Source organism: Mustela nigripes, chromosome 14, assembly GCF_022355385.1.
Source record: "Mustela nigripes isolate SB6536 chromosome 14, MUSNIG.SB6536, whole genome shotgun sequence".
NCBI lineage: Eukaryota > Metazoa > Chordata > Mammalia > Carnivora > Mustelidae > Mustela > Mustela nigripes.
The window spans coordinates 64,205,953-64,231,431 of record NC_081570.1 but is presented as its reverse complement, the minus strand read 5'-3'; the positions used below and the strand labels follow the sequence as shown (position 1 = coordinate 64,231,431).

At 34.6% G+C, this 25,479-nt stretch overlaps 1 protein-coding gene and 1 pseudogene across 1 annotated transcript in view; one reads left to right on the top strand and one right to left on the bottom strand.

The window, feature by feature from the left end:
• PIGK (phosphatidylinositol glycan anchor biosynthesis class K) overlaps window positions 1-25,479 on the top strand; it is a 125,463-nt gene that overhangs the window by 18,755 nt on the left and 81,229 nt on the right. Inside the window, exons 4-6 of the mRNA XM_059375167.1 lie at window positions 19,258-19,393; window positions 20,947-21,058; window positions 23,920-24,016. Of these exons, the coding sequence (XP_059231150.1) occupies window positions 19,258-19,393; window positions 20,947-21,058; window positions 23,920-24,016 (345 nt within the window). The remainder of the gene's footprint in view (window positions 1-19,257; window positions 19,394-20,946; window positions 21,059-23,919; window positions 24,017-25,479) is intronic.
• Window positions 10,581-19,233, bottom strand: LOC132001544 (protein tyrosine phosphatase type IVA 1-like; annotated as a pseudogene).

Genomic DNA, 25,479 nt, shown 5'->3' with positions numbered 1-25,479 from the left:
TGAATTCAGATCTTTCAACTTTATGGCTGGAGCATTTCCATTATATCACAACTAACTCTTCCCTAAGAAACTGCAAAAAGAATATTTACGTAACATTTACAATTAGAGAATTCTTTTAATAATAACAATTTTATTCTTATTCCAGTCCTATAGAGATTGGTATTATTATGCACACTGATCATTTAATACCTTATTAAATTAAAAGACCTATGTCTACATGTTGAATGTAGTACTGAGGTGTTATAAAAGTTTAAATTTAATAAATATAAGGAATGCCTCTCCTATTTCCTCATTTATTCATTTTTTGCACAGTTTCTAGTTGTCTTAGTTTTTATTATGTGATGTGTCACGTACTTTGTGCTTCTGTACATCGTCGTGCTTTGTAGCTATAATTCATGCTTCTGTACTTCAACAGCTTTGTAGCTGTTTATTCCCTGTCTCTGGTCTCTTTTTCCCTCCAACTCATCCTACACACAGCTGTTAGAATTCTTCCTCAGACACTGCTTTCATGTTTTCACTCCCACGATCAAGAACCTGCAGTGACTCTCTGTTGCCTTTCTGAAAAATCCAAAATGTTCATCCAGCCTTTAGTCTTACTGCTTTGTTAATTCCAATTTACTATGTTCATTTGTAGATTCATTATGGCACCTACTACATAATATTTAGTCACTCTCATTTTTCTCTATATGTATTTACATATATATTTTTGAATATTTATTACATTTAAAACACTTTAGATCCTCTGTGCTCTCCTTTCCTACCCGTATGTCTTTCTTTCCTTTGTGTTACTTTGTAGAACATCGTAGAGTACTCTGTACAGGGAGGTCACTGAGTGCTTTAAAAAAAAAAACACATTGCAATTAATTTATACAATTTTATAAATAAGTATATGTTCAAAATTTTATTCTTATTATTTTTATCCTATGATTTTGTCTAATTTTTATGTACAAAAGGACTAGAACTATAGTAATTGTGCTTTGTAAATAATTTGCAATATATTGTAGTTATTGTCAAGGTATAATACTAACTCATGACTTTGTTCTGCTTCTTGCCTCCTGTCACTTTCCAATGTTTTTTTCTTGTATACTCTGTAAAAATATAAATAATAGTGTTTGAATATAGATACTTATGTATCCTTAACAATCTGTCATTTTATTCTTACCTTTGGCAGCTGATCTGTCTGCCATTCCACAGGATGTTTGGGTGAAGTGTATAATATCTTGAAGAGAGGAACATTTAGAATAGCTAAGTTGAGATGTGCTCTAGGGAGGAGAATAGTGACCAGGGTAAAAAACATTTAGGCCACTGGCATCGTGCTCTTATCTTTAAATAGTTATAAACCATTTGACAGACTAAGAAGACTGTGAAAGATTTTATGGAGCAAAGGGGTAATTTCTTTATTGATTTGTAGACATAGGAAGATTTTGGGATGTCAAAGAAGCAAGAGGTGCTTATTTATTTATTTATTTTTAAAGATTTTATTTATTTATTTGAGAGAGAGACAGTGAGAGAGCATGAGCAAGGAGATGGTCAGAGGGAGAAGCAGACTCCCCATGGAGCTGGGAGCCCGATGTGGGACTTGATCCCGGGACTCCAGGATCATGACCTGAGCCGAAAGCAGTTGCTTAACCAGCTGAACCACCCAGGCGCCTGAGGTGCTTATTTCTTAATACCATAATGTTTTTATTACTGAAACTATCTTCTTATCTGGTAACTTGATTTCCTTGACTTTGTTATTTTTTAGAATCGTCTTGGCTATTTTGGGGTCTTGTTTCTTCCATATTAAGTTTAGAATCAGCTTGCCAAATTCTTAAAAAACTCTGTTGGGATTTTGATTTGCATTGCAGTAAATTTTAGATGAACTTAGAATAGGCTTCTTTATGGCATTAAATCTTTATTTATATATAAGGTTTATCTCCATATAATTATGTGTTTAACAGCTTTCAACTAAGTTTTATCATTTTTAATTTTTCTCCATAAACATTTTTGGTAGAATTTTTAGTTGTCTTATTTTTTTGTTGTTGCTATTGTAAATGTACCATTTTAAAAAGCACTTTTCTTCTGTTGCACATACAGTTGGCTTTTGTATATTGTTCTAGCAACCTGCTGAACTGTATTGATTTTAATAATTTAACTATAAATTCTTTTTTTCATAGCCATAAAATCTACAGTGGCAGTTTTCTTTCAAATCTTTTTAGCATAAATTTTTTAAAAAGATTATTTATTTATTTTAGAGAGAGAGAGGGAGTAGAGGAAGAGGGAGAAACAGACTCCTTGCTAAGCAGGCAGCCCCACGTGGGGCTCAATCCCAGGATCCTGGGATCATGACCTGAGCTTAAGGTAGCTGCTTAACCAACTGAGCCACCCAGGTGTCCCAGCCATAAACTTCTTTTAAATCTTCAAAATTGGGATGCCTGGGTGGCTCAGTTGGTTGGACGACTGCCTTCGGCTCAGGTCATGATCCTGGAGTCCCGGGATCGAGTCCCGCATCAGGCTCCCAGCTCCATGGGAAGTCTGCTTCGCTCTCTGACCTTCTCCTAGCTCATGCTCTCTCTCACTGTTTCTCTCTCAAATAAATAAATAAAATCTTTAAAAAAAAAAAATCTTCAAAATCTGGGGCACCTCAGTGGCTCAGTAGTTAAGTTCCTTCTTTCGGCTCAGGTCATGATCTCAGGGTCCTGGGATTGAGCCCCACATTGGCTTGATCCTGCTTAGTGGGAAGCCTGCTGCTCCCTCTCACACTCCTCCCGCTTGTGTTCCCTCTCTCACTGTGTGTCTCTCTGTCACATAAATAAATAAAATCTTTTAAAAAATAAACAAGTAAATAAATTTTCAAAAGCTTTCATATTTGAAAATTTGAGGATAAAAATTAGTTTAAAGACCTCAAAATTAGTAATCCAGAGAAACCTTTATTTTGTCCATGAAAAAAATGTGTTCCTGAGAGGTAATGTGATGTTTAAGGTTAACAACTATTTGGTGGCAGAGGTAACACTAGAATTCTGGTTATAGTGATTATATTATACTATGTTGTCCAATTCATCATTATTAATAAGTAAAATATTAAAAAGAATAAGTGAAAGCAATTAATTAAAAATAAAGATAAATGTTGATATACTTTATGAAGCTGATGTTTGCATGATAATATACTTAGTTTACTAATGTAAACAATAATCTAATAACCTTACCAAAATTATAATAGCTCATCTTCAGAGTTTTGTCTTGTAATAAGCTTTTTCTAGAGCTATTCATCTATTTCAATTTGAAGATAACTTAGAAAGTTATTTTTATTTTCACTTTGGTACCTCCAATAAAGTGAACCTACTGGTGTTGTACCTAGTATTTATATCAGAACATGCAATAACTTGATTTCCTGGGTATTTGTGATTACCTTGTTACATAGTCTTAGAGCACCTGGTGGCTCAGTTGGTTAAGTGTCTGGCTCTTAATTTTGGCTGGGGTCATGACCTCAGGGTCATGGGATCAAGCCCTAAATCAGGCTCCATGTTCAGCAGGGAGTCTGCTTGAGGTTGTTTTCCTATTCCTCTCTTTCCCTTTCTGTTCCTCTTCCTGCTCACGTGTTTTCTCGCTCTCACTCTCTTTCTCTAAAATTAATAAATAAACAATTTTTTTAAAAAAAATAGTCTTATTGGATGTTTGTTTTATAGTCAGTTATGTCAGTTTAAATTCAGGTGCTTCCAAGGATCAAGTAAATGTAAGGAAATCATAATTTATGTGGGAGGCAATTAGCAGAGTATATGAGAGTACAGGCTGTTAGTAAAACACTCTTTGTAGATGATAGTAAATACAGAAGATCCCAAAGACTCCAACAAAACCCTGTTAGAGTTAATAAACAAATTCAGTAAAGATGCAGAATATAAAATCAGTGTACAAAAGTCTGTTGTTTCTGTATACTAATAGCAAACTATCAAAAGGGGAAATTAAGAAAATCCTGTTTACAGTTTTATCGAAAAATAATAAAGTACCTAGGAATTAATCAAGGAGGTAAAAGACCTGTACATTGAAAACTATAAGGCACTAATGAAAGAAATTGAGGAACACAAATAAATGGAAAGATATTCTGTGCTAATGGATTAGAAGAATTAATATTGTTAAAATGACCGTACTACCCAAAGCAATCTACAAATTCAGTGCAGTCTGTATCAAAATTCCAGTGGCATTTTTCACAGATGAAAAAGCAGTCCTAAAATTTGTATGGAACCCCAAAAGACCCCAAATAGACAAAGCAATTCTGAGAAAGAAAAAAACTGTTGAGTCATCACACATCCTGATTTCAAACTATAGTACAAAGCTATAATACTCAAAAACGCTATGGTATTGGCATGGGAATATATGCAGCCCAATGGAACAAAATTGAGAGCACTGGAATAAATCTGTACATATGTGGTCAGTTAATTTGCAACAAAGAAGTGAAGAATATAAAATGGTGAAAGGAAGGTCTCTTCAATACGTGATGTTAGGGAAACTGCAACGTGCAAAAGAACAAAACCGGACCACAACTTACATTGTACACAGTCATCAACTCCAGATGGATTAAAAACTTGAAGGTAAGACCTGAAACCATAAAACATTGAGAAGAAAACATTGGCAGTAAATTCTGACATCAGTCTTGGTGATGATTTTTTAAATTTGATAAGAGAAGCAGAAATCAATAAGTGGGATTATATCAAACTAAAAAGCTGTACATCAAAGGAAACCATCAACAAAATGAAAATGCAACCTACCAAATGGAAGAAAATATCTATGAATCACATATCTAATAAGGGGCTATATGTATAAATATGTAAAGAACCTATATAACTCAATAATAAAAAAAAGAAATAATTCCAGTAGAAAACGGTCAGAGGATCTGAATAGACATTTTCCAGAGAAGATATGCTGATGGCAAATAAGTATATGAAAAGGTTCTTAATATTACTAGTCATCAGGGAAATGCAAATCAAAACTGTGCTATCACCTCCCACCTATTAGAATGGCTATTACCAAAAAGATAAGAAATAACAAGTGTTGGTAAGGATATGGAAAAAGAACTCTCATGCACTGTTCGTAGGAATGTAAATTAGTACCTCCACTATGGAAAAAGATAAAGTTTCTCAGAAAGTTAAAAGTAGTACTAACATATGATCCAGCAATTACATTTCTGGGTATTTATCCAAAAGAAAGGAAAACACTAACTCAAAAAGATACCTGCACCTTTGTGTTCATTGTAGTTTTATTTACAGTAGCTGAGACGTAGAAACAACCTAAGTGTCTATGGAAGAATGGATGGATAAAGAAGATGTGGTATGTATACACAATGGAGTATTATTTAGCTACAGAAGAAGGAAATTCTGCTATTTGTGACAACATAGATGGACCTCTGGAGGCATTACCCTAAATGACATAAATGAGAGGAAAACAAATACTGCATGATCTCACTTATATGTGGAATCTTAAAAAAATTGAGCTCATAGATACAAGGAACATATCAGTGGTTGCCAAGGCAGGGGGTAGGAGGTGGGCAAAATGGGTAAAAGTGGTCAAAAGGTGCAATTTCCAGGGGCACCTAGTTAGCTTGTCAGTTAAGCCATCTGACTCTTGATCTCAGCTCAGGTCTTGATCTCAGAGTCATTCAGGCTCTGTATTGGGTTCCACGTTGAGCATGGAGCCTACTTTTAAAAAAAAGTATAAACCTACAGTTATAAAATTGGTAAGTACTGGAGGTGTAATGCACAGCGTGGTGAGGTTAAAAAAAAAAAAGTACAAACTCTAGAGTCAGGCCAGACTACAAAGTCTGATCTAAGTTCAGAAGTAGGCAGGAATGATGACTTACATTGCTTTTGCTTCAGATAGCTACCAGACCAGCAAAGAAGCAATGCAAAAAGTATATGTGAGATAAGAATATGAGTAAGTGGCTACAGCTTTCCTCTACTTGTTTGTTACCATGGCGATCCTGAATTTGGTAGTTCGTGCAGCCTGCGAAGTGTGAGAAACCAGCCAGGTCAGAGGAATCCAGAACCATCACCAGCGGAAGGGCCATCTTGTTTGTCATTCAGAAGTTCTGCCTACTGTCCAGGCAATTTCTTGCTGTGCCTGAAATTTCTGTTTACATGTTTTATTTCCTACTGTATCATCAGGCCTTACGCAAACCTTGGAAGGGCCTGTAAAAGTCCCTGGTAGTTTGTTGATCGTGGACAAACTATTTAATCTCTCTCAACCTTAGTGCCCTTTTTTATGAGATGGAAGAAGAAGACCTATATGGGGTGAATTTTGGTGGTTCATCAGTTCAGCTGGGAGTAATTCCCAGCTCCCTTGCATCATTCCACAATTTCATGAATCAGCCTGTCATTTTTTTCTGATTATTGCATTGGCCTAGCATCAACTGACTTGGCATTAATTTAATGATCCTGAATACTAGTTTTACTGTGACAGTCTTCATTAACATAAGAAAGGTCATAAAAGGGTACAGGTTTGTAATTTGAGCCATTTTGAGTTACAAGTTGCCTATTCAAACCAGGCTTCTTAGTAAGAAAAGGAGAAAGAAGCAGATGCTTGTAGAAGAGCTGAGTCACTTGAGTGGCAAAACACTGGGATCTATAACATTTCACAGGTTTTTATTATTGCAGTCTCAAACTATCTGGTCTCTGTAAGGCTTTATTCTTGAATTTTCATTGAATTATATGCCATGCTAATAATTCGTCTTCCTTCTTTGAACTAGTTTGAGTGATTCATTACAAATAAGAGAGCCTAACTAGAGTACATATTAGGGTGTGGATAAAGGGTTTATAACAAAGCCCTTTTCTAATATAAAAAAAAAAATTTGACTTTTGTTCACTTTATAACTCTATTCTGTTGGATATAAAAAGGTAGGCAACATTGCTTTTGGTAAAATTGATTAGATAACTGTAAGTGGACTGGGATAAATCAGTCAATCAATGAATCAATCACAAGTACTTGAAAAGGCCATACCTTTGGGCTTTTCTGAGTGGGAGGAGTTTTCTAACTGGGTTTGTTCCTTGGAGGGACCCTGAAAAGTATGTCTATGGAGGTATTGCATAAGATGTTGACTCTAACTGGGTGTGAGGTTTCTAAGCCAAAGTGGATATTCTGCCCACCTGTATAAGTCTCACTACCTCATTCTTGAGTTACTATCTGAGGCACCAAAAAGAATAGCTTGGGAGGATCACATACACATATACACTTGTGCCATGCTGTTAGCTACAGCCTCTTAGACTTGAAAGAGAAAGTCCTGGACAGTTACGTATATTGCCATAGATTGTCGTGGGGGTACTCTAATGGAAGAGGAATGTCTAGCAGTTTTAATATTTTGCTGCTGTCACAAATAGCCACAAATTTAATGGCTTAAAATAATGCACACTAGTTTTGGACATCAGAAGTCCAAAATGTGTCATCAGATCTGTGTTCCTTCTTAAAGCTCTAGGGGAAAATTTGTTTCCTTATATTTTCCAGCTTCTAGAGGGTGCTTGTTTTCCTTGGCTCATGGCCCTGTTCTCCATTTTGAAAGCCATCAGCATAATATCTTTAATGATGGTTCTGTTGTCTGTTTCTGCTGTCACATTACCTTTGCTGACTCTGATTCTCTTGCCTTTCTCTTATAGGGACCCCAGTGATTACATGGGTTTACCCAGATACTTCAGGGTAACCTCCCCATCTCAAGATCCCTAACTTAATCACATCTGCAAAGTTGCTTTTATCTTTAAAGTTAATGTATTCACAGTTTCTGGGGATTAGAACATGAGTATCTTTTAGGGCCATCTTTTAAGTCTACCTGCTTTACTGGCAAATGTTTCCTGTTCTTTCTTCTTCTAACTGAATTTGATGCCAAGTGTGGTCATCTTGAATGTCCAATGGATCCTATCAAGAAGACAAGTGGTGTGATAGATAGGAGTGTTTGGAAAACTGGAAAAGTGAGGAATCATGAAACCCAAGAAGAGCTGGCCAAGAAAATAATGCCATGTAAGAGGTGCACTCAGTTCCTAATGAGTTAGATGAGTAGAATTAGGATTATAATAGTTTGAAGAGTTAATGGGAAGCAAGGAAGTAGGAAAAGTGACTGGAGGCTGTTGACTGAGAATGAAGGAGAAAGGGAGCATAGACTGAGGGGACTTAGAACTGAGACAAATTTTTGATTTTGAGACAGAAGGAACTTATATAGGTTAGGGGAAGTTGCCAAAAGAAGGGAAATGTAGAAACTGGAAGAGAGGGAATAAAATTAATTTGGGGTTTTAATGTATCTTTATTGACCCTTCCATTTATTACACTGATGTTTTCTAAAGTAGATTGAAAAATTGGGGGGAACCAATAAAATGCCTGATGCATTTGAGGTTGTATGACTGAGGATGGGTACTAGGTTGGTCTGAGAAATAGGGAGGAAGGCAACTGGTGGGGGTTGGGGTGGAATATGCACTAATTTAATCTACTTCTTTTCTCCTTCTTACCTTTTTCCCTTTTCCAACCCATAAATATATGTTGAGAGTTTGTGATGTTTAGAATACACCTGCTAGTTTGTATGATTTAAACTGAAGTGGGGATAGAGGAAGAGAAAAGTGTAGAAGAGTAAACTGTGGCCTCCAAGAAAAAATGTAAGTGTTTGGGTGGTAGCAATGGGAGTGACCACAAAATAAGTCATACTAAACTTGACATTTCACCATGGAAAGTGGTGGTAATAATAAGTATTTCTAAGAAAGTTCTGAGTATTCTAATGGAGAATTGATTAAAAAAAGTAATTCTCTGTCACGTTATATCTGACTCTTTCTGAAGTGTTAAAAAGGTAAGTGAAATTAACATTTGTGGACATAATTTGATTTCTTTGGAGAAAAGATATCTCATATATTTTTATATTAGTTTCTAAGTATTTGACCTGAGCATAAGCAGGAGGTTACTCATTTCAGTAAAAAGTATCCTGACATTAAATCCTTAACGCCCACCTGTTATCTTTCATTTAACATTATATCCATGCCCAAGGCTTCCAATCTTTAAATTCAGTTGTTATTTAGAAAGTAAAACCCTTATTAATCAGAACTTAATTTACCTAAAATGTCAGTTTTTCTCCTCTGTATTAGATGCAAAGGACAATCAAATAATACCTTAATAGGGATTTTGTTCTAACAAATATGTTTTAGGTTTTATCCTGGCCAAATAAAATCCAACTTAATTTCCTGCCTTTCATTGAATTCTGTTTATAATGTTACATTTGATAAAATAGATATTCAAATGTTAGCTTTTGTATACAAATAAGATTTTTGTTTAGTAGATTGTTCTTAGGAAAGTAGTTTAGATATTGTCTTTTTTTTTTTTTTTTTTGCATTTCACTATTTATTTAGATGTTTAGCTTCCACACTGGGGTTTTACAAGCTGGTGAACCCTGACAAACTATTTCTCTCATGGACCTGTAACTACACATTACAAGATAACATAAGTATATGGTTGAACTAACATCAATACACATCACTGTTTTATCAATTATATAAAAAATTATCAAGTATCTAAATACTGAGTTACACAGCTCAAAAGCATATAAAAATTAAATGCTCAATTCTACTAGCCGAAACCTACTTCTTTTTTTTGCAAGGGAGGTTAGGAAGAGAAGGAAAAAAGGCAGACTTTAATAAAAATACAACTGGTAAACAGTTTCAAATAGGTATGGAAAAATAATAAGAATTTTGTGATTAAGAATTATTATAGCTACAATAATAAATCATCTCTACCTTTAAAAAATGTTTACTAAATTAAAGAACATATTCTGCATAAGACAAAGATCGTATCATACTAGAAATATTGAATAACCTTCTCTTATTCCTTTTTTAGGTTTTCTCTGTTAAGTTGCACCCAAGAGTGCAACCATTAAATTAACTATAAGGCTTTTTTGCCTGGAGGCATTAAAGGTGTGCTTCTGTGTAATGCAGGTTTTTAAGATAGAGGTTTTCCATAGTAGTACAAACAGTACATAGCAGTACAAAGTGAGATCTGTAAAAAGGCGTTAAATAATCACTGTACAACTTGATAAAAAATCAGTGGTTATGTTAACCTGGATATATACTAGTATGAATGTGAGCAATGTAAACATGAAGTGAGCAAACAAATAACTGTGTAGTCTTTGATTCCAGTGTTTGAAATGACTGAAGGAATGAACCATATAAGATCTAGCATGTTCCTAGTTCCTATGTTTTAGTTCTATAGGATACTAAAAATACACAAGCGTTATTTATATTGAATATTTTGGTACCTGATCTGTCTATATGTCTTATGTATTGATAAGATTCTGGCGTGGGAATAGATTTAAAGACTTAAGACTCTGTACTGCATGATTTCAGGAAAGGTCGGCTGGTACAAATGTTAAGGAAATTTTAACTGCTGAACTGTTAAGTCTCCAGAAAGGTTGGCTGTAACCCAAACATAGAGGTTCTGTGCAGCATGTAACCTGATAAGACTGCTTTTTTCAGTATTCCTATAGAAGTTTCATTAGACTTATTCACCAAGCCAACTTCTTGGCTAATATGCACAGCAAATTAGGTTCCATCTGAAGTTCCACTTCCAAGACAGTAGCGTCAGGCACCCCAGTTTTATTGGCCATTGATGTCTCTGCAGCACAGACACATTCTATAGTGATACTTCTCTAAATACAAAAGTTGCTTGATGTTAAAGATCCATAGCTGCTTTTGTCTTATGATCTGTATGGGACCTTTATGTTTCATTCCTAAGCACATAAGCATTGGAGCTTTCCCATGGCCTGCAACCAGTGAATGAACAGCAGCACAACAACCAGGTTCTTCTCAAAACTTGATTTTTGCAAGACTTATCCAGTTATCAGTAATCTGGTTAGATGGTGGTACAGCTTCATCAAAACTCAAGAACATGGATACCTTCCTTTTCCATAAAAGCAGTGTCATACATTGCTTTCTATACTCTTACTATAGTGGTAATGCCATACTTCTTATGTTTGGTTGGATTGTAGATAATAAGAAGTATATTGTATAGCTAGCCGCCATGGGGGTTGAACAGTTCATTTAAGTCATGTTCATTTAGTTTAAAATATTTGTTAGAGTTATGAACTAATTTTAAAAATTGCATATAGAAATTATATAAAGAAACTTGAAACCTCCACTTGAAATTCTCAGTGCTGTGAATATAGTTGGAGTAATGGGAAATGAAATGAACCTCCTAACAAGAGGCAGGAAATCTTCAATCCACTAATATTGAACAAGGGAAAGGAAGAACACTGAGGCTTACCCCATCTAGGTCAGAAGTGGAAAATGCTTTGCAGATTTCAATTCAACACTTCTGTGGTCAGGCTAACTGCTCTTCTGTGGCTTCTTAGAGTGCTAATGAATTTCTGTAGTTCTCTTGCCCTCATAAAAGTCACACTGTGCTTGGCAGTAATTTTTTCTGTCCTTTGGAAACTTCATAAATGTGTGATGGTAGAAAAGAATATACTTACTCATTGAAGATTGTAGCTTAATCCTACAGTGGGTACCGAGGTGGCAGTGACACAGGTGGTAGTGGCTACTGCTACAGGACAGGGCATCCGTGGTGGCCAGGTGCAGGGGAGGCTGTGCAAGTCTCCTTGGGGCACTGGGCTCGTACTGGGTTTTGAGAAAGAGTTGAAATTAGAACTTTCCAGTGCCCAGGCTTTTTAAATCATATTTATTGTAATTTTAAAAAGATTTGGGGGAGATTTTTCCCAGTTTTTAAAGGTGAAAACAGACTTAAAATCCATAGGTCTATAATTAAATAATTCATTTAAAATTTTAAAAATGTTTGTAATGAAGTTTGAACATAAGTTTCATAGAGCCATGGAAAATAGAAATACTAAGTTATGATTCTTATGAGGAAAAGTGATGTCCGTTTAATATTTGTTGATGTGAGTATAGAAATTACTAAAGGTTTATTGTTGTTGTTGTTTGACTTTGCTCATTACTTGGGAGTGGAGTAAAAGCCAGGGTATTCCATTGTGCCAAAGAATGCAGCAATAGATGGAAAGTGTATGGGCTTGGAAATAAAATCTCAACTCCTCTGCTTACCAGCCTTGTAACTTTGGGCAAGTCGTGTGACTTCAGTGAATTTCCTTATCTTTAGAATGAAGACAGTCATAATCTTCAGGATTGTTGTGATTTAGTGAGGATGAAGTATCTGATAGGACTGCGGCACAGTGCCTGTTACAGTCTACTTGTTTCCACCATCTTGTCCCTATCCCATTACCTATAGCATATTGTGACTACATTTTAAATACTAGTAATCATCACTTATGTGTTAGAACTGGAAAAAATTTTAAAAGTTCCTTACTCAGAATTCTACCTTCCCCTTATGTTTTTAATTTGCTTGTCTACTAAAAATTCGTGTTCAAATTTGTTTCTGGAAGTTCTACCATGCTGTTTGACATAGCTCTTCTGAATTTAAATCCATTTTCTTTTTTACTCTCAAGAAATGAAGTACAGTGGTTCATTCTGTAATCTTAACCTTATTTCCATTTTTCTATAGCTTATACTCTTATTTTTTGATAATTTTATTAAAATGTGAATATATTTGATAATTTGGATAAAATACTGTAGTAAGTGGTTGTACAATTTAATACGGAATCAAATTCATTTCAGTGAACACTATTGCTTTTAAGAAAACACATTGTTGAATTACATTCAATTGAGATTTATTATTATCTTCCAGTTAATTACTCTTTTTGTATTTTTCTTCTTTAATTTTTGTCCAAGTTGATTCTTATGATGAAATCGAAAGGCAAGGTGGTAGCAAAATATTCTTCACTGGTGTTTGGTCTATCCTTTGGCAAACAGATTTTTTAAAAAAATGATAAAACTGATACCTCAGAAGCACAAGCTTCCAAATTCTCTCTCTCTCTTTTAAAAGATTTTATTTATTTATTTGAGAAAGAGAGAGAATGAAAGAGAGCAAGCATAAGAGGAGGAAGGTCAGAGGGAGAAGCAGACCCCCTGCTGAGCAGGGAGCCTGATGTGGGACTGATCCTAGGACTCCAGGATCATGACCTGAGCTGAAGGCAGTCGCTCAACCAGCTGAGCCACCCAGGCGCCCAGCCTCCAGCTTCTCTTGATGAAAAGAATATCTGACTCTTACTTAATGTCCAGAGAAAGTTAAGAGGACCTTTTGATTTTTTTTTTTTGTTATTTGAGAATGGAAGTATACCAGAGAAGACATATTGTGGGTATTTGCTAGTCAAAATATGCAATTCAGGTGTTGTGATCAGGTATTAGGAGAGTGCTTATAGCATTCTGAAAATTTTACATATAGACTGTTAAAATCTACTGGGGGTTAAGCAAGACTCCAAGGTACTTGATGTGAAGTGGTTGAATTGGGAGACATGATTATGGGAATCATGGGAGACATGATTATATCAGTGCAGATCATTACAGAAAAATAAGAGCAGAGAGCCCGAGCTCGATGGCAGGACCCTGAGATCATGACCTGAGCAGAAGGCAGAGGCTTAACTCACTGAGCTACCCAGGTGCCCTGGCTGTTGACCATTTCTGTGAGGCATCCATAATGGTTGAGAAGTACAGTAACTTATAATTTGGGTAATAAAATGTACAGATTTGAATTCCAAGCCTTGAGGCTGGTATGCTTGAGTAAGTCAGTAAACTAGTTAGTGGGAAGTTGAGCAAGGGAAAATGGGAAAAGATGAAAAACAAAAACAAAAACAAAAACTTGCTATGGGAAAGGAGAAGGGTGTTGGTGAGGCATCTCTGCTGTTTGCCTCTTCCCCCATATAGGAAGAGTGGTTAAGATTGGGGAGTGTTTGGAAGCAGAGATGGAGCAGTGAAAGCTTAGATATAGGCTACAGATGTAGGTGCAGATGATTGAGAGTGACAATGTGAGGTTTAGTGGTAGAAAAGACCTGGTGAGGGAAGGGCCAGCAGCAGGATGTAATCCCATTGCCTTTTTGTAGAAAAGAGTCAGGGGCTTTTGGGAATTGATTGGAGACTGTAGAACATGAACCCCTGTACCTCTCCGAAGTTCTGTTCTCCAATTTTTGAATTCAAGTGGGTACTTAAAATTTCGAGTTATACTTTACTGTACTTAAAGGAGAAATTTTATGCTCTAATGCTATTCTTTAATTGAAAATTTGCTAAGGTCTCTAGATGGTTCCATTTAGAATTTCAAGGGCCTATTTTATATCAGTTATGTGCTATAAATATTGAACAGCAATAATGAGTTCATGCATTTACCTTAATCACCTGAGTTGATTAAATTATCAATATAAAACAAAACACATGATTATATCCTTCCAAATCCTAGTTCAAGTAACTGAAGGTAATACAGGATTCTTTTTCTTTTTCTTTCTTTCTTTCTTTCTTTTTCTTTCTTTTTTTTTTTAAGATTTTATTTATTTATTTGACAGAGATCACAAGTAGGCAGAGAGGCAGGCAGAGAGAGAGAGAGAGAGGGGGAAGCAGGCTCCCCACCAAGCAGACAGCCTGATGCAGGGCTCGATCCCAAAACCCTGGGATAATGACCTGAACTGAAGGCAGAGGCTTTAACCCACTGAGCCACCCAGGCGCCCCAATACGGGATTGTTAAAAGCAAATAAATGATCATGTCAAACCAAGTGGGTTGGAATCCTAACTACTATTTACTAGCTTTGTGACCTGAGACATGTTACTTAACTTCTGTGTGCCTAAATTTCATAACCTGTAAAATAGGGAAATAATAATATACATCTTGGAAATAATGTATGAGATAATTATACTAGCTAGATCTACCCTCATGTGACATGTCTGCTGCTGTTGATTTCCTGTCTCTGCAATGCAGTTTTTGAGCTTTATTTTTGAGTCTAGTAATGCCACTTGTTTGACATTTGGCAAATTGAAAGTAATTCAGAAAATCCTAATGGTCTAGAACCTGTGGCTAGCAGATTTGTTATGATTAGTTTCACAGCACATTGGTGATGAGATTTATTAACTTGGATATTCCTCAAGACATGGAAGAAAAGGAGGAGAAAAGCCTAAAAGTAAATTATTCTGGCATCAAGCAAATGATTTTACAACAAAATTTGTTAAATTTGCTTGGTCCTATAGTCACTGCTTTGCTACAGAAGCAATAATCTACAGAGTATCTGAATAATTTATGTCAGGGGGTAGGGGGAAGCAGCACCTATGAGCAGAAACCCAAATATTTAAGAGACCATTAAAGATCCCTGTGATTCTCAGATCTCCTGCTGCCTTAATTTCAGCTACTATTCTACATTGGGATGTTGATATTACTGATGATAAAGCTGGTGATACTAGTTCTAGGAAATAAAGATGCTCTCAGGTTGAATTATCTGATTGGTAGCATGGCTATAGAGTGGATAGCAGTTTTAAGTGAACATTTAAAAAACATTTTTACCAACGCAGTAATTTATTTAAATTTAATTCAGTGAAAAATTTTTATTAAGGTAATACCAGCCTATTAATAAATGAAGAGTTACGCTTTTTGAAATGTCACGCTCTAATGGTGTAGGGAAGTGAAAGATTACTCATCTATTTAAAATGGGTTTTTTTTTAACCCATTGGTTGCTGGTTCCCGATTGGGTCAAGGAAGAACTTTAGGGAGGTGAGTAAAAGAATGGCCTAGCAGCCTTGATGCAGGGTTTATCTGTTCCTTTAATGTTTGGCAAACATAATGGAATATATTTATTTTAGACCATTTCCCCCCCACATGTTTCTCAAATTGTGCTTCATGCCTTCTTTTTTGAGATGGTTTAAAATTTCATTTTTATTTTAATTGTACTTAAAATCTATATAAGCACAGTAAGGATATTCTTGATCATGGTATTAAACCAGAAACCAAAGAGTAGTAAGGGAAGAGAATATACTTAATCTATAAGAGGAAAGAAGTTATGCTTCACTAATACTCATTATGTATATTTAAAGTAGCAAATACATATCACACACAAATTAGTTGATATACATAGATGTCCTCATGTTTTTTTAACTAATAGGAATGCCTGATTTAAAATATGTGGAGTGGGCCTGGGACGGTTAGTTGCTTAAGTGTCTGACTCTTGCATTTGGCTCAGGTCTGATTTCAAGGGCAGTGAGATCAAACCCGGCCTCCTTCCGCTCAGCACTGGGCAGGGCCTGTTTAAGATTTGACCTCTCCCTCTTCCCCTCCCCCGGCTTGTGCTTTCTTTCTAAAAAATAAAAATAAAATAAAATATGTGGAAACTCACATAAACAACTGACATATTGTTTGGATTCAAACCCAATTTGAACTTCATACAATTTCTGTGCTCACTTTTTCTTTTGGTTTTGTGTTGAGAGAAGGCCATATTGCCATATGCTTTGTCGTGTGATGTAGGTTTTGCAGGGCCTTGAATAGAGTGTGAGAGTTGAGTCACCACACATGGTAGTATAGGATTGCCAGACTGTAAGAATATCGTTTTTATATCAATTGGATATATTTGAGGAATTTTGTGTTAATTTTACTAAGATACAAAGCAAGTTGCTGTCATTATTTATAGGAATGTAGTAGTATGTCTTCATGTAGATTTATTTTCTTTGGTTTTGATTCCAGCAGTGATTGATCTGATATCCACTCGGTAAAAACTTAAGTAACTGCTGGGATGCTAACTGGATATTCTAGTGAAAAGGACACTTAAGGAGTCGACAAGTTAGATTTCATAATAACTGATATTCACAGAATGTTTACTGACAGAGTTTTAAATATAAGATCTGATCCCTGAAGTCAAGTAATATAATAGGAATTTCTGAATTGCATTTTATACAACATACTTTTGTGAACACTTTCTGTATTATCGAGTTATATTGTAGTGTAGATATCAAAATACAGAGGAAAAAATGAAGTGTAGTACCAGGCCTGATGTTATCTCTTTCTCCTGTTAAATACAGTAGTGGTCAGTTAGTTTTATCAAAATAATATCCTCCTTCAAATGGAGTTAATGTGTTTAGAGTATTATTAGTTTGGTAGTTTTGTTAAAATGTGATTTATAATTTTGTATTTATTTGTAGTTTTATAAGAACCATAAGCCTAAGGAGTTAACTTTCATTTATATATGTAAGTTTCATTATACAAATAATTTAACACCCGGACCAAGTGAGAATTTTTTTTTTCCCCTCCAGGAAAGAGTTCTGAACATTTCTTAAGTTTTAGAAACAGTGGATAAGAATATGTAGTTGGACTTCTAAACCTTTGAAATTGTTTTTGTCTAGTCCTGTTTTTCTAATCAATTATCCACAAATAAAATGATTTTTTAAAAATGTTATGTTAACTGAGGGTTATAATACTTATATGGAGGCTCAAAATTATCTGCAGGAAAGATGTTGATTGAATTTATGATTTTTTTTGATTGATTTATTTATTTTAGAAAGACAGAGAGAGAAAGCAGGGAGAGGAATGGGAGTGGAGGAAGAAAGAAAGAATCTTAGGCAGAATCCTCGCTGAGCATGAGCCAGGAAGGAGCCAGGATGATGTGGGACTTGATCCCACAACCCTGAGATCATGACCTGAGCTGAAACCCAAGAGTTGGATCCTTAACCGACTGAGCCACCCAGGCACCCCTGAATTTATAATTTTAAGCTGAAATTATGCTTCTTTATAACATTGACATTGTATGGATATTGAATGATCATTTAATTCCATAGATTAAAATTAACTTAAATAAATGGCCTAAAGGAATACCTTTATAATTGAGATTTAGAGATAGTTCAGTCTTATTTAATAGTGGCTTTTAACAAAAAAGGTGATTGGTAATAACTTAATGTAAGTTAGTCATCTTAAGTTATGAAAAAAGAGAAGATGTATTTTCCATTTTAAGAGGAGCAACTTTCACCATTCTGTGAGCATGAATCAGTAACAGCTGAAGATCTGATCTTTGAATGCGGCAGGGTTGGAACCCTCTCAAAATAGAAATCTAGCCAATTTTCAAGAAAAATCACAATGTTTCAGTTTTGAACTTTAATGTATTTGGAACATATGCAGCATAACACTTTCTTCTTGCTATCTCCTGCCAAACTAATTATGTATACCACATTAATTTTTCCCTTATGTTTGGGAAGCTCAAGTATATATGGTAGAATTGCCTGATTCATGTTCACCATTTTTAATGGTAAGATCAAGATCAGAAGTATTTAAGATAAATTTTATAATTTTCTCTAAAAAGAAAATATATGCAAAAATGAAAATGTTTCATTCACCCCCCTGATATTTATTGAATACTTACTATATGCCAGGCTCCTTTACTAAACCTGAGTGTAAGTGATACGGCAGTGAACAGAATAGAGAAAGACCCTGTCCTCAGAGAGCTTATATTCCAATAGGAGTGGTGGTGGGAGATGATGGGGATTTCAAATTCATAAAAGACCTGTAGAAGATAAAACATGTAATGAGAATGGAGTAGCTCAACTGAGATTGGAATGACAGGAAGATTTGGGAGAAGTCTAAATTTCTTTGGTGAGTAGCCCCTAAACTGGGAAAGGCTTAGAATATTCTGGGAACAGAAAGGCCAGTATGGAAGGAGCACGGTGAACATGGGTGGTAGGAGTTGTAGTTAGAGAGGTTAGACAGAAGCCACATTAACATTAAGTAAGCCTTTTAGACCATGAGAGGAGTTTCAGTTTTTGCCTAATTATAATGGGGAGTCTTTGGAGGATTTTAAGTGAGAAAGTTTAATGATGTGACTTATTTCAGAAAGATCACTCTGGTAGTTATAAGGAAAATGACCTGAGAGAGGGCAGGAGTGGAAGCAGGAAGCCAGGGAGGGAGATATTTCAGTATCTAGTCTCTTAGGGAGGTAGAGTGGAGAGAGTGAAGAGCAATTGGGCTGGGGGTGTGTTCCTGTAGCACCCCCTTTGCACTTGCATGTTTTCATACCTGGGATTCTGAAAGTTAATTTCTTTGGAATATCATAGGTTAATGTGGACTCTAAGTCTTAAGAGTGTCAAATACTACTAAAGTTAAAAAAAAATGGGGAAGACAGTGTAACTCCTTCAGCTTCCCTTTGCTCTATGGCATAAAATACACTATGTTGGGAAGAAATTTAAGATAGTAACTTCAAGTTTTTTGGATAAATTTATGCCAGATTGCTCTAATTTCTTTGCTTTAAAGCTTATACTACATCAGAATATGAAAACAATTAAAAAGCTCTTTTAAAATATCTACTCAAAAATTATTTTATTTTTAATGAAAAAATATAATTGCCTCATGATTAATAAAATGTGTCTGCTTTTAACTTATTGGTTGAAATAGCATATTTACTGGAATTTTTTTTTCTAGTCACATTGTTCTGATGCTTGCAGACGATATGGCATGCAACCCTAGAAATCCCAAACCAGCTACAGTGTTTAGTCACAAGAATATGGAACTAAATGTGTATGGAGATGATGTGGAAGTGGATTATAGAAGTTATGAGGTAACATTGTTTGATTTAACAACATTTTTGAAATGTAGTTATCATTACTTTTAAACTCTAAAATAATGGTATAATATTTTCTTTAAACTTTGTGCATAATTGTCACTGAAGCCTTGATGTAATTCTGTCTCTGGAGTTCATATTAAGGAAACAATACAGGAGTAAAACGAACACAGCGTGAACATTTCATATATGTATCTGGGATAGGATAACTTTATCTTGGCTCTTATGTTAGAATATTTTAGTGAGGTTTCATAACTTTTTTTTTTACAGTAAATACATTATCTTTCAGATTTGACCTAAAATTGCAAATTTTGTATATTTAGTATATATATTGAGGAAAAATTAAAACAATTAACAAAAAGCTCACCCATATCTCCACTGCTTAGAGGTAATCACTTTTAATATGCTTCCAGTGTTTTTATGCATATGATTAAAAATTAAAGTATAAATTTGAAAAATGGCATTATATATTTTTCCTTTTGAAACTTTATTTTAAATTTAATAGATAGTGAAGATGTTTAAAATTTGAAATCTTCTTTGGTGAAGTCTTCCTCAATAATCCTTTGCCTTTTACCAAAAGTAAGAGTTTTCTGTGTACCCAGACCTGTTTCGAAGCAATTTTAAAGTCATATCTATCACCTCCCCCTGTAAGCATCTTGAGGACATGGCCTATATCTTATGTATCTTATGCCTACCAAGTACCTATTGCATTTGAAGGCACTCAGAAATGTTTGTTCAGTAATTAAATGTGGATGAATGTTGGACTACTTGTTGATTTAGTCATCATAAAATATAAACCAAAAAGAAGTCCTATTAAAATACTTAGCATTTTGCTGTTTTCTGGGAAAAAATTAAACCAAGTATTAGGTACACATGCACAGAAACACATTCAAATGCACATATTTATATACTCATGATCTAGGGAAAAGTTGAACAAGAAAGCTAGATAAATTTTCCGCTTTTTAAATTTAGATCTGCGTAATATAATTTTAAATATGATTTCAAAGAATCCAAAAGTTCAACAAATTCCAGGGTGGGAAATTTGGTTTAAAGTGTGATCAGTCTTTTACATGTTGAAGATACCCTTAACAAAATTTAAGTAATAAAATACATTGAAAAATCAAAGATACACAATTTGGGGATTATTTGTGGAACTATCCTTATGGTTTTATTTTTATGATTTATTATGGACCTATCTTTCAACTGCAATAGTTACAATATTGCTGAATTTATTTATGAGTTTCTTTATTTTGTATCTTCCCAAAGAATTACCTATGAAGACAATAATTTTTAAATTTTAGGCAATACTTTTGCTTGTTTGAAGTTTTAAATTTAATTAACTGATTTTTCCCAGGGTAGTTTTATTAGCCGTTATATTTAATGGAAGCAAGTTAACTTTGAGGCATATATTTAAATAAATATATTTTAATTGAGTTATATTTCACTTTATGCTGAATAATATATAGAAAGAAGAAGGAACATTTTTGGGAAAAAAAATTATCATGTTTCCCCTGATTCTGTTTCATCCCAATTTCTTCTTTTTTTTCCAGGTAACTGTGGAGAATTTTTTACGGGTATTAACTGGCAGAATCCCGCCTAGTACTCCTCGGTCAAAACGTCTTCTTTCTGATGATAGGAGCAATATTCTTATTTATATGACAGGTAATTTGAGAATTTAGGTATTTAGAAATAGAATATGTATCCATCTTCATGGAAAGATATTTAAACACCTTAAATGAATTTTGGTTAAAATTGTTTTGTAGTTCTCTTTTCTCATATGACGGCTTGAAATAATTGGAGACAGCATAACATTTTATACTGTCCCTTGATGTATTCACTCTTTTTTTTTTTTACTATTACCCTGGTACAGCTTATCACCTTTTATTTCATAACTCTGCTATAGCCTTGTTGCCTTCAGTTTTGTCTCCTTTTAATCATCCTACTAAAGTAGTTAATAAAAATTATAAATCTGTCCTTCCTCTGCATAAAGCTTTACAATGATTTCCTGTTGATGGAGTCTTAAATTTTAGTATGTATAAGGATTATTTGAATGCAGATACTCAGGTCTTTAAAATTCTGATTTAGGTTTGGTCCAGGGTGGGGCTTATAAAACTGCACTTTAAATATGTTCCCCACATATAAGCTGTTATGGTCTTTTGTCTATACTTTGAGGACTACTGGAGATAAAGTCTTAATAATATTAGTTATTTTTATTATTTATTTATTTTATAGATGTAATATATAATGTATAATAATATATGTTATATTTAGTGATCTTATTTATTTCATTTTAGTTCCTGTACTTTCTTTCATTTTCTTCTAGGACTGTTTCTGTTCTCTACAAACATTTGCTTAAGCTATTGCCCTTGTTTATTGATGTCTTCTCAGTTCACTTTGCCTACCTGATTATTCCTTATCTTTTTAGTCTTAGCTCTGGAGTCACCTCCTTTGCTGATTTTCCTCTGCAAGTCTATGGTGACCTGTATCTCTAGTTGCCTGGGACAGTGATAGTTTACACCTATTATCCTAATGTAATAGTGCCTCCTTTTTCCTTCAGAAGTGTCTTGCTATATATATTATAATTGCCGAGAGACACTGCTTATCTCCCTGGTTGGTTTAGGCTCTCCTCTCACTCCCATGTTAATCTGTAGTTTCTATATGAGCATTTAACTTACTACTTTCTTGTTTGGCTATTTATTGCCTTCTTTACATTTTGTCATTTTCTTCCCAAGATGTCATTGATAATGGGGTTTTCACCTTTTTATTTCCAGTGCTGTGTTTTATGGTAGTATTCGGTAAGTATGAATGTTGACCAAACTGTATTTAAAAATGTTTTTGGAGGGCATTCCATTCAACTGATGATAAAACATTTGCAGAATGGTTTTTAGATGTCACACAGCAGGATGGTTACTGACTTCTACTTGGTGATTTACATTTCTTTGTCTATCATGTTGCATTTACTTACAGCTTTTCAGATTCAATGAATTTATAAACTTTATAAATTAACTTAGCAGAGCTAAGTCAGGAAAATTTTCACTTTAGTTTATCTGACAGTTATAAGAAAATGCCAAGCTTTTGTGGCAAATATTATGAAGTACAGTCTTACAGTTTAGCTTTATCTGATGTACTAAACTAAACATACAATTTTTTTTTCTAAATCTAAGGATCTTCTTTCAGGATAAGTCCAAGTGTGTAAGAAACTCCAATAGTCAAAGACAGAATTTGATAAACTATGGCCCATGGAAGATTGTCTGTTTTAGAAATAAAGTTGTATTAGAACCAGCTGTATCCATTTGTTTTACATATTGTCTGTGGCTGTTTTTACACTACAGTGTCAAGATTCCAGTAGTTGCAACAGAGACCATGTAGCCCATAAGTCTAAAACATTTATTACCTGGCCCTTTACAGAAAATTTGCCAACCCATGTAAGAGAGTAGGAGGGCTGACAATTACAATAAGATGATAATGGCACTAGCCATTAATGAGGCTTACTGTACCTCAGGCAATCAATAAAAATCAATGCGTATATGAATTTATTTCATCCTTACAGCAATCCAAAGACTTAGGTGCTGTTGTATATAGTTATGTGGGTTGTGCACTGCACCTAAGTGTTTGGCTAGGGATTGAGTGGGAGCTGCAATCTAGTATATGTTTGCATATAGTAAAATGTGTGCCCTGCCATAGAGTTGTTCTAATGGAAGAAAGAAGTATCATATTTCCCCAAAGAGACATAACTACTAATCACTTTTGAGTTCACAGAACTGGATATATTCAGAGGGGCCACTGAAAAAGATTTTTCTACTTTGATGCCCTGTGGGAAGTACCTTTTTAAAAAATTCACACAAAGGAACTTTATATGCATGCTAATGACAGTGCTGATATATTTCTTATTTCACAGCTAGGGAAACTGAGGCATAGAAAGATGAAGTTACTTGCCTAAGTTAACACAGTCATTAAGTGACAAAGCTAGCATTTGAATCCAGACAGACTGGCTATATCCATGCTTTCTAAATGTCACAGTCTTCTGGTCAGCTCTCATGGGACAGTTGTTGATAGTAGTAAAAACTTTAATTTAAATGTGAGAACAACACTTCAGTAGTATAGCATTCCAAGTATACTCTGAATAATACTAGCATACTATTGGGACCAAGTTAGTATTTGCAACTCCTTTCTCACCAAAATGTTTGCCTGGTTTTGAGAAATTATTTATCTATAGAAACTCACTTCTGACATAATAATGGAGCCAGTGCAAAAATATAAATGTGCTTTTATAGAATGGAATGATAGAAGAATTTATGAAGGTATTATATCTGCTATTTTTTGCATAGTCAATCATTATTCTATTTTTAATTGGTTGTAATAGAAAATTATTTTTTGTTTTCATAGTACTTTTCATTTTAGAGTATAAAAATAACAAGTGATACTAAAATATTGCCATGAATGAAGTAAATGTTTATATCTGGATATATGTAGTTTGCATTTTAAAAATGCATATATTTGATCTTTTTAACTCTTCCTACAAGGACATGGTGGAAATGGTTTCTTGAAATTTCAAGATTCTGAAGAAATTACCAACATAGAACTTGCAGATGCTTTTGAGCAAATGTGGCAAAAAAGACGGTAATTAGCAAATGACTGCTTTTCTTCTTCTTCTTTTTTTTGTTTTTGAGATTTTATATATTTATTTGACAGAGAGAGAGAGAGAGAGAGACAGTGAGAAAGGGAATACAAGCAGAGGGAGTGGGAGAGAGAGACAGGCTTTTCCTGCTGATCAGGGAGCCTGATGTGGGGCTCGATCACAGAGAGCCCTGGGATCATGACCTGAGCCGAAGGCAGATGCTTAATGACTGAGCCACCCAGGTGCCCCATCAAATGACTACTTTTCGTAAGATAAATTAGTACCTGGTTTTTCCATGGTTAGTAGATTTGTAGATCCTATTTCATGAGATTTTAATTTAATTTAATGTAACTTCTTCTACTCTACTAGATCTATGTTTGTTATTTCTACTGAACTATTTTTTAGAAGAAACCTCAGTGTTATTAAAGAGCATAAAAACAAATTAACCTCTTAAGACTATCTCCCTGTTATTTAGCAATGTTTTTGGAGGAAATTAGAGTACTACCCATCAAGTTTCCCTTTATGTAGGGGGATTGTGAACGTATATTTATTTTCCTGCTTCAGCCTGTTGTTACTTTTTGTACATTCTCTGACTCTCCACATGATAACAATACATTATTACTTCTTTGGAAAAAAATGCTGAGATGATGATTAATATAATATTTATAGCCTAACTCACATTAAGGATGACATATTGTTAGTGATTCATGGTAAGCACCTCTCTAGTTGAAAGTTGTCATATGAATGTAAGTGAATATAAAGCAGTGGAAATGCTTTTAACATGGTTACCTTCAATATCCACTTACAGGTTACCTTCTAAATACATGGTGCAGAAAGGAATATGATACATATTCTGCCTTTGCAGTGTTTAAAATCTAGTGGAAAAGAGAAATGTGTATACAACTTTGCTGCAATTAAATGTAAATATTGAATTATATGCATAAGCAGAATAAATAGAAATGTTGAAGGGAAGCTTTTGCTGGGTACTGGTTTTATCTTATTCATAGTTTACATTTACTGGATATATACGAGGTACTAGGCACTGTTTTCTATATATTGTCTTATTTAATATCAATAACAACCCCATGAGGTAGATACTGCTATTATTCCTATTTTCACACATGAGTAAATTGAGACATAAATAGATTAACTTGCCAGATTTTGCACAATTAGTAAGTCCAGCACTAAGACTCATTCCTAAGTGCTCCAGTCATTTTACTGTACTGCCCCTCAAAACTGTAGATGTTTCTGACCCTCAGGGGCATCCACAGATTTTTTTTCTCAGAACAAATACATCATATGACTTCTTCCTTTTATCATCTGCTTAGATATTTCGGCGCCAGATCGCTCACTTTCTTTTCTAGGTGCAATGTTAGCTGTTTACCTAGATCAGGTGTCTGAGAGAAACCTTTGAGAAATGTATCTGCTCCCTACTTTCACCAGCTAGGCAACTCATTCTAAAATA